The sequence below is a fragment of the Crotalus tigris genome, unplaced genomic scaffold, assembly GCF_016545835.1.
Source record: "Crotalus tigris isolate CLP2741 ecotype Arizona unplaced genomic scaffold, ASM1654583v1 scf7180000017685.4511686, whole genome shotgun sequence".
In the NCBI taxonomy this organism is placed as follows: domain Eukaryota; kingdom Metazoa; phylum Chordata; class Lepidosauria; order Squamata; family Viperidae; genus Crotalus; species Crotalus tigris.
The window spans coordinates 637,009-656,691 of NW_024096565.1; the positions used below are offsets into that span (position 1 = coordinate 637,009).

At 35.8% G+C, this 19,683-nt stretch overlaps 1 protein-coding gene across 3 annotated transcripts in view; it reads left to right on the forward strand.

The window, feature by feature from the left end:
• Positions 1–19,683, forward strand: part of GPC6 (glypican 6) — an 818,259-nt gene that overhangs the window by 239,941 nt on the left and 558,635 nt on the right. For all 3 annotated transcript variants that reach the window (XM_039337642.1, XM_039337643.1, XM_039337644.1), the window contains exon 2: positions 950–1,108. In XM_039337642.1, coding sequence (XP_039193576.1) covers positions 950–1,108 — 159 coding nt within the window. The remainder of the gene's footprint in view (positions 1–949; positions 1,109–19,683) is intronic.

The window sequence follows — 19,683 nt, forward strand, 5'->3', positions numbered from 1 at the left end:
GGTTGGTACTTCCAAAAGATGTACTGCCAACACATCTGTGCTACACTAAATTGGGAAGATTGGTATCAACCCTTAGCTTATAGCTTTGCCATTTAAGAGCACATAGAGATTTTCATCAATATTCATTATACACAAAATAAAAACAGTTTACAGTTCTTACTGAAGAGGCAAGCCCTCGGTTATATTTCTGTACACAATGATGGAATTTTTTTGCTCCCGGCAGGCTGAGCTAAACATTTCTGACAACCAGAGTACAGCTTCAATTGGAAAGTCACAGTTCATGTAATAACTGAGCATTTTAATTTCATAAGTTAAAGAATTGGCTTCCACTTGCAAATTGCATTAATGTAAGCTGGGCTGTGCAGAGACGTAGGCATGGTACATCAAGGGATAATCTGGAGAATTAAATGCAAAGGCTTTCATTACTGTTTTCACTGCATTTTTATCAGTGTAGCTTAAAATTGTAAACTTTTCTTCCATTTCTGCTCATAATTATCTATTTGGCATTATCTAAAAAGAAATCAGCTGATATCTATATTAATATTTAATAGCTAACTATTGCCAATAAAATGCATTGCAGGAAGCTCAGTGTGCAGGTAGAATTCCACAGATATTTTTTTTTTTTGAAAAAAATCAAACTTAAATCCTTCCTGATCCATGTCTTAATATAACAAATACTTAAAAGATTAGCTTCCCCCAGTTCAAACAAATCACTAAACTACGATCTACTGGGAAACTCTATCCTATAGTCCTGTGAGTAAGGAGAGAAGAAGGCCCTAGGAACAGGACCTTTATCTTGACAGTGACATCTTAAATTATAAAATTCTCTTGTGGAGACTGATTGTTAAACATGCCTGTTGAATATATCAGTATATGACAGAATGTGACCCTATGTATGGATTTGTCTTTGCTCTTCCTTATGCTTTGCATTCATGTCCTATGCTTTCAGGGGAACACTTGAGAATCTGTCCTCAGGAATACACATGTTGCACATCAGAAATGGAAGACAAACTAAGCCAGCAAAGCAAACTGGAATTTGAGAATTTGATGGACAAGACAAGCCATTTTGTCCGCACCACATTTGTATCGAGGCACAAGAAATTTGATGGTGAGTAGCAGGTTCTGTTTTGCTTATTCTTAGAAGCAAAATGTGTGGTTATTTATAAATGAAACAACTGGGACATAAAGGTAGGAGATTAAAATACAGTACTTAATGCTTTCCATTTGAAAAAGAGCCAGGCATATGCAAAATTGTTCAGAGAAATGGCTAAACTATATTTTTTTTCTATCCACAATTATACATATAGTTATATATAGTTAGTTATATGTGCAGGAAATATATTTTTGTGCTTTTTTTAAAAAAAAGGAGAAAGTCATTCGGATATGGGAATCATGATCTGCAGTCTTTCTGAAAGAAAATAACTATGATTTTTTTTGTACAAAAAAAAGCAAAGCCTTTACTCAGCAAGAATGTTAATTGTATATTCAAGGCAATTGGAGATCATACTCAACTACTGTCCTGTTGGGGCAAGAGTTTATTTAGAAACTGTCATTTTTTATTTGTGGTAACTGATATTAATTGCAGTAATATGAAGGACTAGACTGCTCAGACCCCAAAGAGTTGTCTAGTATTTGAAAGAGTGAGTGGAAGAAAGTCAATTTATTTTACGAGATAGTTAATGCTTCTTTTCCCTTTTATACACTGTGTTTGCCTGAACAATGACATTTATATTTTGCAAAAGAAATTATGGAAGTCATGGGAGCTTGGTGAGCTTTTTTGTTGCAGTGCATCTAACTTGTTTCCATCAATATATCAGAATATATTCCCTGTTTATGTAAGATATTAGCCAGGTTTCCTTGCTGCAGGCCTTATAGACTTTTTGCAAACTACAATAAGATTGTCATCCTCAATGTTGAATCTATTTTATGTCATTATTCCAGCTACCCCATCACATTTTTCTCCCTTCCAAAACAAAAGCAAATTGAAAGAACAATACATTTATAAAGCAAGAATCATTAAGAACCAAATTGTGGTTTTGACTTGTCAATAAGATGGAGAATTTTAAGATTTTAATCCTTGTTAAATGAAAGATGCTTAGCTCCCAGGAATACTACATAAAAAGGCCAACACAGTGCTAGGCTGCATTAACAGAGGGATAGAATCAAGATCACGTGAAGTATTAATACCACTCTTCAATGCCTTGGTAAGGCCACACTTGGAAGTGCACAGGGATGTGTTCTTTAAAACTCAAAGCAAGAGAGAAGGATAGTGTCCTCTGTACTCTCTGTGCAGAGATGTTCTTCTCAATAAATCTTCCATTGCAAAGAGGAGTAGTCATGATAGTTCACCTCATGCATAACTTATAATGTGGTTCAGCATAACTTATAATGTGAGAATGAATTTGTACCTAGGATACAGGAAGACCTAACCTGTAGTAGCTGGCTGCATATTTACTTGGGCCATGTTATGGATGGGAGTTAGGAATATTGCTGAGAATAAGCAGACCTCATCCTATAAATATAAATATATAAAAGATATTCTCTCCTGCAGAACAAATGACTGCCAGCATAAGATTCTTCTTCCTTCATATTTTGATGCTATTCTGGACAGAATAGAAAAGTAAGGTGGCATCATCACCATTCAAGATTAACTATATGTTTCTCTCTTTCAGTGGAAGTGAACTTATTTTTAATACTGTCACTCTTCTTAGAGAGTATGCTAAAATTATATAGGAGGAAAGAAAAAGAATGACATTGTGCCAATATGAATAATGCTACTTAAATCACTCTGTTTTGTTATTGTTATGACTCAGCTGCAAATTGAATTGTTTAACCTCTTTCCTGTGTGTGTATATATATATACATGACATGATAGTAGTCTTCCAATATTTGAGAGGCTATCATAGAGAAGAGGGGCCTACCTATTCTCCAAAGCACCTGAAGGGGCAGGACAAGAAGTAACAGATGGAAGCTTATCAATCAGAGATTCAACCTAGAATTAAGGAGAAATTTCCTGACAATCAGAACAATTATTCAGTGGAACAGCTTGCCTCCAGAAGTCTTGGGTACTCCATCACTAGAGGTTTAAAAGAAATTTCCATTTGTCTGGAATGGTGTATGGTCTGCCTGAGCAGGGGATTGGACTATAAGACTGCCAATGTCCCTTCCAACTCTTATTGTTTAATTTTACTGCCTAAGTGCTAAACTGGTATTTGAAAACATAATCTCTCAAGAAAATTCTATATTAAGATACACTAATATATCAACCAACCTAGTCACCTTGAAAACAGGGGCTTAATGGAGAATATGCATATGCAGAGTTCTTCTGGCACTATGCCATCATAATTCTGCAACCATAAGCATACATTCCAAAGATAGAGGGAGTGAGCTAATGGCAGGTTAGATGAGGAACTAAACTGTCAGCCCTATGTCCAGGCTGACAGTTAGCTAGTCTACAAATACACAGTGGCTACAAGTGTTATTTAGTCTCAGAAATCATGTCAAGAACTTTCTAAATCACTTTTTATATTAGGTGGATTGATAGTCTTCCATCTCTTGCAATATTTTTGAGACAAAGAAGTACTCTTCTTGCAACAGAATTGATTCATGATTGTTTCTGTTTTTGTTACAGTTTAAGGTAGGTCTAGATCACAGGTGTCAAACTCACCGCATCACGTGATGTGCCGCAACTTATAATGACTTTTTTCTCATTGCCGGAGCTGGGGTGGGCGCAGCCTCCACATGATGCAATCGGCCCGTGGACTGGCAGTTGGACACCCCTGGTCTAGATGGTCAACCATTTGAATCAACAATTATAGTTGGTATTCCACCTAGGCCAGGGGTAGGCAACCTTGGCTCTTTTATGACTTGTGGACTTCAACTCCCAGTTGAAGTCCATGAGTCATAAAAGAGCCAAGGTTGCCTACCTCTGACCTAGGCTATATAAAGCATATGTTAAGGCAGCTTTCAATATATCATCCATCCAGTAACATCATAATGATGTCTTATTATCACCAATTGCTTGTAAGTGGTGGCTTTGATGAACAGCTGTTTTGCAGCCAAGCCAATTTTTTAAGTATTGCTCTATCAGCAGTTGAAACCTACCACAGCAGAAAGAGTTGTGCTGTGAATTTTAATGAGCAGGCAATTTCTGTTCAGTGACATTTCTTAACTAATCCTCTGAATAATATAGGAATATGAAGGTATTCTGATTTTTCTACAAGGGAAAACCATTACATGGAAGCTGGATTTCAATATTGTTTTCTAGTAGTAAGTAGGAAACACATTAAAATATTTCACTTGTTGAAATTTTAGTCTGATAATGATAAAGATTGGATTTCCACATCATGCTGACCCATAATATGGTCAATCAGTAAACCATAGTTAAAGAAATTATTTAGTATGAAGTGCAATTAAATCCAAAAATAAATTACATTGCTCTATGTCAAGGTTTCTCAATCTTGGCAAATTCGCAATGCTGGCTAGGGAATTCTGGGAGTTGAAGTGACTTTTAAAGTTGCCAAGATTGGGAAACTGCTCTATGTAGAGTTTGAATGCCTATAGGTTTCAGATAGAAAAAAACTAGAAGGGTAAAAGTTATTGGAAATTCTCACCTCTGATATTTTTAATTAAGCTCATGGATATTATCAAGCCAATAGGATAATCAAATACAATCTCCATCAAAGATACACATTACACATTTCTAAATTTACAGAAATAAAAATGGGAGAAGAGAATGAAATGTACCTTCCAGTTCTAATCATTTATGTGGACTTCAAACTCACTGTTTTGTGAATTTAGTGTAACATTAAGTTTACTGTCTAACAAGCAGGGTGATTAAAAATGTCAAAGGTGGTGGCCAGGACGGTTCCGTTTTCAATGCAATGCATATAAAAAACAAGGGATTTGATTGCTCCAGTGAAATGGTGGAAGCTAATTCAGGTTATACATTAATGTAAATTATTTCATTCAAAATATTGTAACACTTGGAAGTTACTTCAGGTTATTTTGAACAGATTATAGCATGTCTTGTTCCTTTTCCCTTCCATGAGACCTGATTATTACCTAGATTCAGTGTAATTTTTCTTTAATATGTAATCATTGATATTATCTTTTTGCTTAATTAATAATCTCCATGGAGACAGAAAAATAGAGTTCTGGCTCTTTATGCTTGTCTAGAATACTACATTCAGAGCTTGCTGCAGTTGTATTTTCATATATATGTGTGTGTGTGTGTATGTGTGTTTTGAGTGGGGTTTTTTTTATGCATCCTGTTGCCCCAAATATTAGCAATTCAAAAATTTAATATATATTATATATGTTTGTGTGTACACACACACATTATATATATATATATATATATATATATATATATATATATATATATATATATATATATATAAAATATGGTTAGAAATGTGGGTAAAAATTCGACTCCTGGGTATATTCATATTGTAAAACAAATAAATAATGATCACCAGGAGAATAAATGAGAAAAACATTTAATAAAACCTAGCTTTCGTCAGAAGCTTCCGACATTGTCAGGGTTAAAAGCAGTCGTTGGGAAGAAGCCAGGTCCAGAAGCTGGATGCAGGCGCCTAGTGATCATATATAAACTTCTTCCCAATGACTGCTTTTAACCCTGACGACGTCGGAAGCTTCTGACGAAAGCTCGGTTTTATTAAATGTTTTTCTCATTTATTCTCCTGGTGATCGTTATTTATTTGCTTTACAATATACATAATATATATGTCTTTAATAATTTTGAATATTGGAATCCCAGGTATGGACATTTAAAGTCAATCAGATGAAAATAAAGAGCTCTGGGATGTAAGATAAAAGGCTTTTTTTATTAATTGCTGAGCTTTCGTTAACAACCTGTTAACATCATCAGAGCAAAGGGCTAAATGAGAAGGGGGAGTATGTGCATAAATTTACATAACAGTTAAAAAAACGGTTGCAGTGAGGCATGTGCACATAACATGCTTAAGAAGCTCTTAAAGGCACAGAGCAGTCAGTCTCAAGACCATTTTGAAAGCCACGCTTGTCAGCTGACTTGTTTCACTGCAATCGTTTTTTTTTAACTGTTATGTAAATTTATGCACATACTCCCCCTTCTCATTTAGCCCTTTGCTCTGATGATGTTAACAGGTTGTTAACGAAAGCTCAGCAATTAATTTTAAAAAAGCCTTTTATCTTACATCCCAGAGCTCTTTATTTTCATCTGACTGACTTTATATATATGTATGTATGTATGTATGTATGTATGTATGTATGTATGTATGTATATATTATAATTAAGCTGAGTGAGTTGTTAAACTGGAGATTATTAAATTGTGGGAATGTATGTTTCTGAGTATGAAAGAAGCAAATTATGAAATTTGTGACTATAAATGATATAAAAGAATGTTTATTCTAAAATATTCCCCTGTGCCATAAGAATGCTTCTAACACCATCATACATAATGGATTCATCTAAATCAGATATGTCCATTTTTATATAAAGCAATAATTCATTGTAATTTGTTGCCTGAATTTTGGACATCCTATGTTCTCAAAACTGTACAGAGAATCACATTAGAAGGCAAGAGAGTTATAAGAGAGTTATAAAACATTTTTGACTTCTGGTTCTTTGATCATCTTTCACAAAAATATTCCAATCTTATAAATATGTTGTCACTTTCCCATAATAGGGACAGAAAGAAAAATCTGCCAATTATATGTGCAAATATAAAAGCTGTTTTTTTAAAGGAAGAAGGAAAGAAGGAAATTTCTCATCCCTGTAAAACACAGCTTTGTGTTGGGAAAACTCTTTAAAATTGCACTTTAATATGCATACAAATTGTACCATTCAAATGAGTGCATGAACTAAATGGCATATTCTGTTATTCACACTTCCCATTATCTTATGATACTGTTCTCAGCTATGCAAATGTGCATACATTAACTGAGAAAAAGCACATATTAAATGCTTATATTAATAAAAATAATATTGAAAAAATATAATATTAGATAAAACGTAGAAAATGGTTTTATAAAGTGCCTGGAAATATGTGTACAAGCCTACTTATGCACATAACAAAATGATGTAGTAATGAAATTTTGGGAAAAGAGAATGGAGATAAACCAAAATTGAAAAAAATGTCTGTTTGTGATCCAATCTAAACAGTGCTCGTCAAGAAATATATTGTGCTTTATGAATTGGACAATCCTTGGCTTTGAATCCCTAGGCAGAGATCAAATCAGGAAATTTATTGACCTCTGGATGAATTGCAGTAACCTCAAGCAGAATCAAGCATTCAACCTCTGCTAGAGGGCAAACATGACTATATTGCCTTTTCTCAAGATCCTTATAGAAAAAAGTGTATTCTGTGCAGTACATGTCAAGTAGAGGAAGGCTTTATAGCTTCTTTCTCTAAGGCAGGTACAGGAAATTAACTAATCAAGAGATTTCAGACCACTGAAGAGTGTATATAACACATTATCAATCCAGGTTTCAGCATATTTGTTATCCTTTATTCCCTTACAGCCAAGTGTATCCGGTCAGCTTTGCAACATTAAACATTTTCACTTGCAGACAAGAGGTTGACCTAAAACTTAGTTGATGTAGGGGAGATACCCCATACTTATCTCAGAAGGCAACCCCTTTGCTTATAGAAATAGCAAAAAGATACCTTTCTTCCAGTTAACCTCTTCTTTGGGGGACAGTGTTCTTTTAGTACACCCCTCCTATCTTTGCCTCTCCATTGAAATGACTCACCCATCACCATGCCCTCTCCTCCAGAAGCATTACATGTTTTTGTGGGATCGGCAGGGGCAGTTATCACCCTGCCCTCTCTATGTTTTGCCAATCCAACTAAGTATACAGAGCTCAGACAATCTCCAGGAATAGACTAATCAGAAAACAGGAGCAATTTGCAAGAAATATTGAGCTACACGTCTGAAACTGGCTAACCTTTCTAAAGAGATGTTATTTGTTCAGTGGGTAACACGGAAGGATTATTGCCTTTGCTGTCCTGATAATCTCTCCACTGGGTCTATCCCAACATTTGTCTTAATTGGAGTGGGTAGCTGTTGCCTTTGCTTAAATTTTCCATTTATGTCCAGCTGGCAGATTTGCTATTGCTCAATGTAATGTGGCAGAAAGGTCAGAGTCTCTTGGTAGCATATGAGATAACTTGATTCTGCTGTTATAAAGGATATTAAATCAGGATAGAATTACAGGTGATCTAAAGGAATTTGAAGGCAGAAGTTCAAGAAGGATGCTTGCTGATCTGAAAATAGGGCATTTGTTTATTTTATAATGTGTATAGGCTGCACACTATCGAAAGGAACTTGTGGCTTGTTATAACTCATCAAATAGATAAAATAATAAACCTATATATGCTATATCTATCTACCTATCTACCTATCTATCTATCTATCTATCTATCTATCTATCTATCTATCTATCTATCTATCTACCTACCTACCTACCTACCTACCTACCTACCTACCTACCTACCTACCTACCTATCTATCTATCTATCTATCTATCTATCTATCTATCTATCTATCTATCTATCTATCATCTCAATATGTCCATGTAGTTCTCTGATTCAAAGGACTCTTTATACTTTTTTTTTAACTAGATGAAATGTTATTCCATATGAGAAAAATACTTTTCTAGTCCACATGGCTGATATATCCTTACTCTGTGGTTTCTTTCTCTCTCTCTCTCTGACTACATTATCACTTCTTGAAAAATTAAAGTGCAGATTCTCGTCATCCAAAAAAGAAAAAAAAAATCTTGCACAGTAACTTTCATTATATTCTCTTTTAAACTGAAAAGAAATCTCAGAAATTATTTTTAGCAATTTAGGACAAGAACAAAGGAGTCATTAAGCTAAAAGGAAAAGAGACGGTTTGATGTAATGGTTAAAGCATCAGGCTAAAAACAGGGAAATTGAGATTTAGTCCTACCTTGTGGACATAGCCAGTCATTCTCCCTCAGCCATAGGAAGGCACCAATGGCAAACCATTTCTGAGACTATGCTAAGAAAACTGCAGAGATTAGACTTTGCCATTACCAGGAGTCATTACTGACTCAAAGGCATTAAAAACAATCAAACAAATAAAGGTGAAAAACAAAAGAAGAGCACCATTGTCCTCTTCTCTTCTAGTGGATGATTCTCCCAGCTGATACCAATAGTTTTGGATAATGGATCAGCAATTAGGGTGCAGTACTGCAGGCCACTTTAGCTGACTGTGTTCAGCAGGTCAGCGGTTCAAATCTCACCGGCTCAAGGTTGACTCAGCCTTCCATCCTTCCGAGGTAGGTAAACTGAGGACCCAGATTGTTGGGGGCAATGTAAATATATATATATATATATATATGTATACATTGCTTACTGGTGTACACCGCTTAGAGAGTGTTTGCACTTAAAGCGGTATATAAGTCTCATAAATAAATAAATAATTCCTAGACAGCATGGATAAAATAATGACCAGAAGGGTATTTTAGCCTGTAGATTCTTTAATTTCATACATCTGAGAAGAACTTTAGAAATAATCTGCTGCAGCTTTCTGTTTACTTTAATGATGGGCTACAAGATCTATGGCAGATGATCAACATATCCAGCAGAGGAGAACTCATCACTTCATTTGGCAGCCTGCTCCATTAGCTAACAGCTTGTTGAGGAAGTTCCTTCAAATGCCTAACTTAAATCTATTTCCCTTTAGTTTTACCCTATCAGTTCAAAAGCTGCTCTCTAGGGCAATGAGAATAGTATTTTTCCTCAGTCCTCTTTTTTGTAGGCTTAACATGATAGATTGATTATGTGCTATCTAGTTGTTTTTGTCTCTTAGAGACCACATAGATTTCCTCCATGATGATCTAAACCCTACCTATTCTTTCAGGTCCCTCAATGGTACGCTCATTGCCATTGTAATTGAGCCATCCACTTTGGTGATGGTCCTTCCAACTTCCTCAGCATTAGACCCTTCTTCAGAAAGCTACATTTAATGTGTTCATAGTTGGATAATATGAGGTTGTAAATTTTGCTTTTAGTGAGAACTTTGGTTGATTCATTCAATGATCCACTGTTTGTTTTCTTGATTATCCACAGTATTCTCAGGAATCTTCTCCAACACCAAGGTTCAAAAGTGTTAATACTCTTCCTATCCCACTTCTACAAAATCCTGCTTTTGCTTCCTTAAAATATCAAAGGGAATACCAAGACTTGCATGATTTAACTTGTTGTATAAACAAAAGCATAGAATCAAAATCACGTGAAGTATTAGTACTACTTTATAAATGCTTAGTAAGACCACACATGGAATACTGCATCCAGTTTTGGTTGCCACGTTACAAAAAAAAATGTGGAGACTTTGGAAAAAAGTTAGGGTTAGGGTTAGGGTTAGGGCAACTAAGAGCAACTAAGATGATTAAAGGCCTGGAGAAAAAAACATATGAAAAATGGTTGTAGGAATTGGGTTTGGCTATTCTAAAGAAAAGGACTAGGGGGAACATGATAGCAGTATTCTAGTATTTCAGAGGCTGCCACAAAGAAGAGGGGGTAAGCTTATTTTCCAAAGCACCAGAAGGCAAGACAAGAAACAATGGATGGGAATTAATCAAGGAGAGAAGCAACCTGGAATTAAGGAGAAACTTCCTAACAGTGAGAACAATTAACCAGTGGAACAGTTTGCCTTCAGAAGTTGTAAGTGCTTCATTACTGGAGGTTTTTAAGAAAAGACTGGACAGCCACCTATCTGAAATGATGGTATAGGGTCTCCTGCTTGAGTAGGGGGTTGGTCAAGAAGATCTTCAAGTTCCCTTCCAGCTTTATTCTGATTGATAACTAATCTTTAAATAATCCTTATAGCAGCGATCCCCAACCTTTGAGGCATCAGGGACAGGTTCCATGGAGAGAAGGAGCGTAGTTTCATGTGCTGCCCGCATTCCATGGATGGGGCTTTCCTTCTTTATGCAGACTGTTTTCTGGCATGCCATGAACGGGTGCCAGTCCATGGAGTGGGAATTGGGGATCTCTGCCTTATAGGACCTTCATTCCTATTGTGGAACCCCTCACCTAAGCTTCTGATAATTTGTGAGTGTTGGAATATCTGCAATGGAATACAGCATTCTAGGTGACCAGAGCAAAATAGATTTTATGATAATATTCACTACATTCCTCTTGAATAATAATGTCTCATTTTTTTAAAAAAAACTTTTTGATTGATGAAGGACTACTGTGATGTTACAGAGCTGTTGATTTCTGGCTAAACCTGGAATATAACAGACTTCTTGGAAGAAGAAAATATCAAACTATTTCTGTACTGCTATCATTTAAATTATAAGGATAAAATTAAGTCAAGAACTGAGCTTGATTTGAGGTGGTCTTTACCTTTACCTTTTTTTGCATGTTTTAGTTTTGATTTCTATTTTTCTTTATATGTTTTCCCATTATCTAAGCTAAGGACTTTGTCACTTCTTATTTTAGCAAAATATTAGTCACGGTGTAAGTAATATGCAGTTTTGATCCTCTCTTATGGATGATTAATAAATGGTTTCTTTAAAGCGGATCATCTATTACCCATCTGTCTTTTAGAGATGGCCTATTAGCATAGTTAATGACAGTGCTGATAGTCTGCCATCCTGTTCTCTCACTGATGACCTGTTCAAATAAATCTGCTCTACATTCATGACAAAAAAGATACAATAGTTCATTGAACTCCATGTTTACCAGCAATTAATGTAGACATGTTGTTAAGGGGTACTAATGCTATTATCACTCAAGTATTTCAGTTTCCAAATCCTTTCCAAATCTCTCTAAAAATCAACTGTGATTTGTTGAGATAGTTGTTATATTTAACTATATGTTACTGTTTGTTTCTTCATTTATTTAAAGTAAGCTGGCATTTCCATTCTCAGTCTTAACACTAGTATGTAGTTCTTCCGCCATTTTTATCCTTTAGACATTTATGTTATATCTTATTAAATTTCAAGCAGCTCAAATATTCCTTATCTTCTAATCTAAGAGGCATTTAATATACTCATTTGTTCTTCTCCTTTTCCATTCTCTTACATATGTTTTCCTTTATTTTTTTTTTGGGTAGGGTGGCAGGATTTTATGTGTATCATTGTATACATGCCTACTTCTGTCCTAAACAGGGAATTGTCAAACTAATCAGTGTTGTATACTATAGTTTTAACTATCCAGGTTTAGCGTATATGTAACTGCAAATATTACATCCTAACTAAATTTAAAATTGTAGGGAAATCTAGTCTCCATTTACATGGAAGGAAAAAGGAGGGCAGGATTTTTGTTTTCTATGTTACTAGATGTTCTAGAGAAGCAATGAACTTAATGATATGTCAAATTCTACCTTGAAATTTCTCAAAAAGATTTTTTGGGGTGAAAGATATTTAGTATTTTCTACTTTTCAAATTCTCTGGATCAGATTTTGAGCTTAATTTTATTGGTGAAGATTTCGTTTTGTATTTTCATTGTCTTTTTTTTATCTGACCACCGGTATAAAGTCTTATTCCCTGCCCATACGGAAAAGACCCAATGAAAGAAATCATTTCCTTGCGATCACAGTGTGGAAAGCCCTGGATGTTACAGACCATTGGCATGAGAACTGTACCATGAAAGATTGTACCAAGGTAGATTAAATACTGCCTTTGGCTATTTTATAACTAAACAAATATAAGAAGGTCACACATCTGCCCATGAACATTTTACTGAAGTGCCTCTGCCTTTGAAATACATTTCAAACACAACATCTCTTTCATGAAATTGAATGAGAACTGGAAGAAAAAAACAGGGCTTTTTTCTATAGAACTTTACATGAAGCTTTGCTTTTTTTATAGCATCTAGATCAAGACTTAGAAATTAAATCTAACACCTCCTTGGTTTCTTTTATTGGTTGCTGTCTTATGGTCTTTTCCCCTTAATAAAGCTCATTATTTGATTAGCATGGTCTGTTATGCTCAGATTGTAATAGAGTTTAACCCGTTGCTTCTTTTTTCATATTGTATCTGTTTTGGCCTACTTGACTAATCTATTCCAGAGATGCAAATGAATAGAAATATACTAGTAGACAGCAGTGATGTCTTAGAAACTTGGAAGGAACACTCTCTGCTGCTGCTGCTTCTTATAAAAATTAGGGGTCCTACTGCTTGCATTTCAGGAGCTGTTGCTTTTCTGAGATGGATAAATTGTGAAAGTTTTGGGGGGTACTAGACACCAGTTCAGCTGAACTAATGAGCAAGTTGAGGATTACCTAAGGATTGTTTAGGATTTCCTGAAATCTCATAGTAACAAGAAGTTATGTTTATAAAGAAATAAGGAAACCACTGTTTCTTTGCTTTACTTTTTAAACTTGTTCACCTTAAAGTTCAAACTGATCTGAAAATAGGTTGATCACTGGTATTATTACCTTCTTTGTCTGGAGTGCTTCATTTTGACTCTTTTGCTATCTGACATCCTCAGTCTCAGCCCTTATTATACACTGATGGGTTTTAGTGTGTCATTTCAGACGTTTTTCCCTATGAAATATTTGTGGACAGAATACTAAAATAAACGTTTCCCTATCCTTCACAAAGCTATTGCTGGCTGATAGCTTATTACTCGCAATGAGTGATTTATCCTTTGCCCTTTTCCATTCACTGTGTAATTTGTTTGTTTTATGCTTCTGGAACATGGTGCTGTTTATCTCAGAATGGTAGAAATGTCCATCTGGTAGCTTCTAAAGCATATTTCAAGCATTCTGGTGACCAGACCCATGTACTTGTCTCAATTTACAATTAAGACAGAGTATCTGTGGAAAACACTACTGGCCACATGCACTTTAGGGAAGGAAGAATGGAAAATAATTTTAAAATGAACAGCAATCTTTTCAGATTAGAACATGCTAATAAATAATTCCTATATGAATGTATTTGAAATGCATGTTTTGTTCAATTTGAACAAAATGTACTTTGTCCAGAAGCTTTTTAAAGCTTCTATATTAATTATTCATAAATACATAAATATGAGAGTTGAATGGTAGGTAATGCCTCCATTTCCATAACTTTAAATTAAAGTAGGAATATTTTAATAAATGAAAGAGGAAAACAGTCTTTGAAGTGGGCTACAGGCAGTCCTTGAGTTACGAATGTAATGGAGCCTGCCCACTACATTCCTAACCCGAGGATTCATAAGATTGAATTGTGTTATTTTGACCACTCCCTGCTTTCGCCCACACATTTGCTAAGCAAATGAGTGGGTTGTTAAGTGCACATGAGGTATGTCAGGGTGGGGAAGGCCGTGGGGGGGGCCTAGTGCTTCCAATCACGCCCCCATCCTTCCCGACCAGGTCACTTACCTTACATAGATCTTGATGATCAAGGGAGCTATCTCCTCTTCAGCATCTCTGCCTTGAGCAAAGGCTTGCCAAGGCTTGCAGGGATGAGAGATTGTGTCCTTATAGGCTCCAGTTGTCTTTGCAAAAAGCCAACAAAAACAGGCCAGGAGGGGCATGCGCGTCCCTCTGGGCCTGCATTCTCAGCAGCAGAGGCCTTTCCTCAAGGCCTTTCCTGCTGAAAACAGAGGCTGGGAGCGACACTGAGAGCTTATGCACCGGAGCCAAATTCCTTGTGTGTCCAAATACACTTGGCCTAATATTCTGTTCTGTTCTGTTCTGTTCTGTTCTAATGTTGGTATATGGAGACAGCCATAGCAGTTTATGCATTTTTTATTATGATTTTGGCGTCATCAAGAATTGACTCTAATCTATGCATAATGCAGATGTAACTAATTGTGACTTACAACCAGATGTTTACTGCATAATAGATGTCTATCACTGAATAAATAGTAAAAGCAAAAAATCTCACAGAATCCTCATTACCAAGTTTAGTTAGGAAGAATGTGTTACAAGAATTCCCAGCAAGTGAAGTATTGATGTGTATTAGGCTAGAACTCTCTAAGTATTTTTCTCACAGTTTTATAGTGCAACAGCAAGAAAAGAAGGAAGTCCTTTCTCAAATCTGGGGAGGTCTGTAACTGTGGATATTTTTAATATAACAATATAATATAACAGCCATTTGAATCCCTATCATCCTGAGAATCAACCCTTAAAATAGGATAAGTTTTTAAGCACGGGGCTATTTACATAGTTCCACAACAACATTTAGAAGTGATGGGAAAACGTGCATAATGTTCTAATGCAATAAAAATTAAAAAAAATATTTTAGAATAGGGATAAATTATCCTGAGCAATTGAAGTATTGATGTGTATGTGAATATGTGAATTCCCAGACATATACCATATAACAGAAGAATTTCAATAAAATTCTTGGATAAGAATTCCATAATTAAATAATAATAGAAGATGTGGCATTAGTGTAGAAAAAGCATTGTCAAAATCTGAGATGATAGATAATAGATAAAGAAGAAGAGGAAGAAGTTAAAAAGAAGGAGGAGGAGGAAGAGGAGGAGGAGGAGGAGAGGAGGAGGTGGTAGGCAGTTAGACAGACAGACTGACTTTTTATCAATGAAAACTATACCCTGAAAGCCTGAAATTGTGAAATTGATGGCACAAAAGGCTAGCTTCAGAATGGATTGAGGACAGAGTAAGAGGAGGAAGGTTGTACTATGAACCTGGCAAAATGCCAGAAAGAAAAAGAGCTATTTTCTTCTTTTTGGGCCTGTCTCTTCCAGCAAGCTGGTATGTTTTTTATTACACAATTGTGAAGGGCTGGCTCAACAGTAATAACTATGAGAGGGATCGAGGGGTCCTAATGCAGGGGTCCCCAATCCCGGTCTGTGGCCCGGTACCGGTCTGTGCCATGCCAGCAATTGGGCCACCCAAACAGGCAAAGCCCCATCCTCAGATTGCTGGCAGCATGTAAACCCATTCCCCCTCCAGTCTGTGGAAAAATCTCTCTCCACAGAACCAGTCTCTGGTGCCCAAAAGGTTGGGGACTACTATCCTAGTGGATCACCTTTAAATAACTCATTAAAATTCAACCTGGAATTAATGAAAAATGTTTACAGTAAGTACAGTTACTGTTGTGGGTACTCCATTGCTGGAGGTTTTCAAGAAAGATTGGACAACCATTTGTCCAGGATGATATAAGGATGATATAAAGATTGAATTAGATCCAAGGATCCTTCCAGCCCTCTGATTCTATAATTCTAAAGTCAAATGGGAGGATTTTTAGTTGATTTCAATTGACTGGATTTCAGTGAAGACTGAAGGTAGGAAGGCTGTTGCATTCTGGAGAAATGATTATGCAATATATGACAGGGTATTTAGATCCAGCCACTGACCATTTCATAAGAAAAGCGACTGGCTGTCTTGTAAGAAGACTGCATGGAAGAAAACTAAATTCTAGTCAAAAAAAATTATCTTCCCTTTGAAAAAAAAATTACTGCAAAAAAAAAATTCATTATATTGAACGGGAATATCAAGAACATTATCTTACATTGTTAGGGTCCAAAAATTTATTGTTTCCCAAACAGCTGAAAAAATCAAGCTCCAAAGGTTTAATTGCTGGAAAAAGGTTTTTTTTTTTAAATCTAAATAGAACAGCAATTATTTTTTTTTATCTTAACAGAATAACAGAGTCGGAAGGGACCTTGTTTTATCATTGCATTGCATTCAATTCCATTTAAAAACTTTATTTATAAGCATGTACTGTTAGGAAAAAAAGAGCTGTATTGATGTTGGGAAGCTATTCTATAAATTGTTTGATTATATGCAATATTTTCTAAGCTGATTGTGTTAATGGAGCAAAGTGTAATTTTTTTCCCATGGGAAAAAAAGTCAAAGGTCAAGTGTTAGGACAGAATGTACTCATCATGTAAACGTCAAACTGGCCAAACCAGATAATTGGAAAGTTTATTATTTGATGCAATTCATGAATATCACACTGAAAGATTATATGACTGCCTGTGTTTTCTTTTTAATTTAATATCTGGGTAGGGAGGGAAGGAATCAATATTTGTAATATGATACTGACACAACACCATTTCTTATAGATTTACCATTTCTAAATGTTCATCAAATCTTGAATGCCTCTGTTAAACCGAACTCATATTTTTATGTTGACATTTTATTATCAGAAATCAAAATGCGATGAAAAATATTAAGAAAGGTACATAGAATACTGCAATTAAGCTTTACCTCTTTTTTCCTTTTAGTCCTTTTAGTAATTCTTCTGTAAAATGATTAATTTATATGTTATTTCTGCTATTTTTAAGCAGAGAACCTGGATCAATATAGATGTAACAAATGGAATCCTAGACCAATGGTTCTCAACCTTTTCTTCACCATGGATCCCCTTTAAATACCTTTTGTGATCACAGACTCCCAAAACTTAACTCAATATTTAAATCATAACATTTCTTCAAGCCTTCATGGACCCCCAGGGATTATATCATGCCCCCCCCCCATGGAGTCCACAGACTATAGATTGAGAACCACTGCTAAAGACTATACTGATTCCTTCAGGTTTTACTGAAGATTGCACTAGAGTTAGGCCAATAATTTTATCTGCTAGTCAGATAAGATTTAGATTTGATGATGTTGACACAGTGTCCATCTGCTGAAAAAAAAAGCTAATAGCATGTTGGGGTTAATAAAAAAAGTAATGAAAATAGGGAGACCATTATTATAATGCCCATATATCACTGTACCACTGCATTTGAAATATTGTGTGCAGTTCTCATCACTGCACTTCAGAAAGTATATAGTGGTGCTAGAGAAGGTTCAGAAGATGGCAACTAAGATGATGAAGAGACTGGAGTAATTTTCCAAGATGGAAAGTTGGCAACATTTGGGGGTTTTAGTCTAAAAAAGAGTAAATTATAGGTTGATTGAGGTGTACACAATTACATGTCCTGTGGATAAAGTAGACAACATGAACCTACTTTCCTCTTCCAAAATACTAGAACTAGAGGTCATCTAACAAAACTAAATCCTGTAATAATCAGGAGAAAGAAAAGTATCTTTTTTATACAATATTCAGTTAAATTTTGGAGATAGCTACCACAAGATGTAGTGCTGTCTACCAGTTCTGCTGGTTCAAAGAAAGGTTGGCCCATTCATGGAGGTCATGGGACCAGTGGCTACTAGCCTTGATGGCAGTTCTGAAGACCCTCTGCTGGGCAACTAGTGGGCTTCATTGTACATTTAGTTGGCCACTGTGAGAACAGATTGCTAAACTAGATGAGTCAAGGGTCTGGTAGTGCTTATATTCTTATGACCATTAGATAAAAATCTGTCAGTTTTAAGGAATAATATTGAGATATTAAATGAGTTGCAACAGGGTATTCATAAGCAAGAGATATTTACATGACTAGAATTAAACATGAGGGAATGTGTGAAATGGCCTTGATTAAGGGGAGGTACATGCAAGCATGCACATTTCAATTGAACTACAATTAGATGGTTATGTCTTCCTGCAAGCAATATATCTGGTCTCTGCTACCTCTTTACATCTGCAATTTGGTTTATTAATAGAAGAGAGGTTAATATATAAGAATAAAAGAACAATCACTAGCAATCCTATTTCCTCAGCTATTTACATTGGTTTCTAAGTATACCAGACTAAACCTGATTGACCATTGTTAAAACATAACTGGAGTAATTGCTTAGTGTCTTACATGTAGGAGAGGCCAGAAACATTCCTGTCAGCTTTGAGTCATCTGATCTGTTTCTCCATCTGGCAATCATCCCAGGGAACCTAATTGGAAGATCCTGGAAAGGCAGCAATTTTTTTATTGAAATTTGAAAAAAAATATTTTTATGCTTTTTCTGATAAAAACTGAAAGTTGTATGTTTTTTCCCTGCTATGTTCCAAATAAAGGAATAATATAACCTATAGAAGTTTGTTGCAGACCTATTTAAAAGATCTTCTGAGAAGGAGGTGGAAGACCTAGGCCCTGGCATCTGGCACAGGGATCACTGCAGAAAGAGACTGATGAGAGCTCTGGTGGTGCAATGGTTAGAATGCAATATTGCAGGCTAACTCTGCAATATTGGAGATATCTGGAATTTGATCCTGACCGGTTCGAGGTTGACTCAGCCTTCCATCTTCTGAGATCAGTCAAATAAGGACCCCGATTTTGGGGGCAATATGCTGACTCTGTAAAGAGAGCACTGTAAAGCACTGTGAAACGATATATATGTCTAAGTGCTTTTGCTATTGTCATGAGCCTGATCACAAGAATACAGGATTTACTTACAAAATTTCATCTGCTCCTCTTTTTTAAAAAAAATCCTGGATTTTGGCCCCAACATAGTTATAGAAGTGCTATATTGTCTGTAAGGGTCCCTTGGAAGCTGTAATGTGCTCAGGACCAACAACCTCTCTGGGTGCCCAATCTTCCCATGGAGGACCAGTCCTGAATAGACTGCATCATGCTTTACCATGTGAATTCTGGGATACAGTTCAGAAATCTAAAATTTTCATAGTACAGGCCAGTCCTTTTTTTCTAAAAAAAAAAAAAAAAAAAAAAAAGGTGCCGGAACTCACACATGTCATACAACCCGCCTTGCCTACCCTACAAGGTTCCATCCAAAAAAGGTGCCGGAACTCCATTCTGGGTGGTTCTATGAGAAAAAAAGCCCTGGTACAGGCAATCCTCAACATATGACCATTTGTTTACTGATTGTTTGAAGTTACAGCGGCCCTGAAAAAAAGTGACTTAT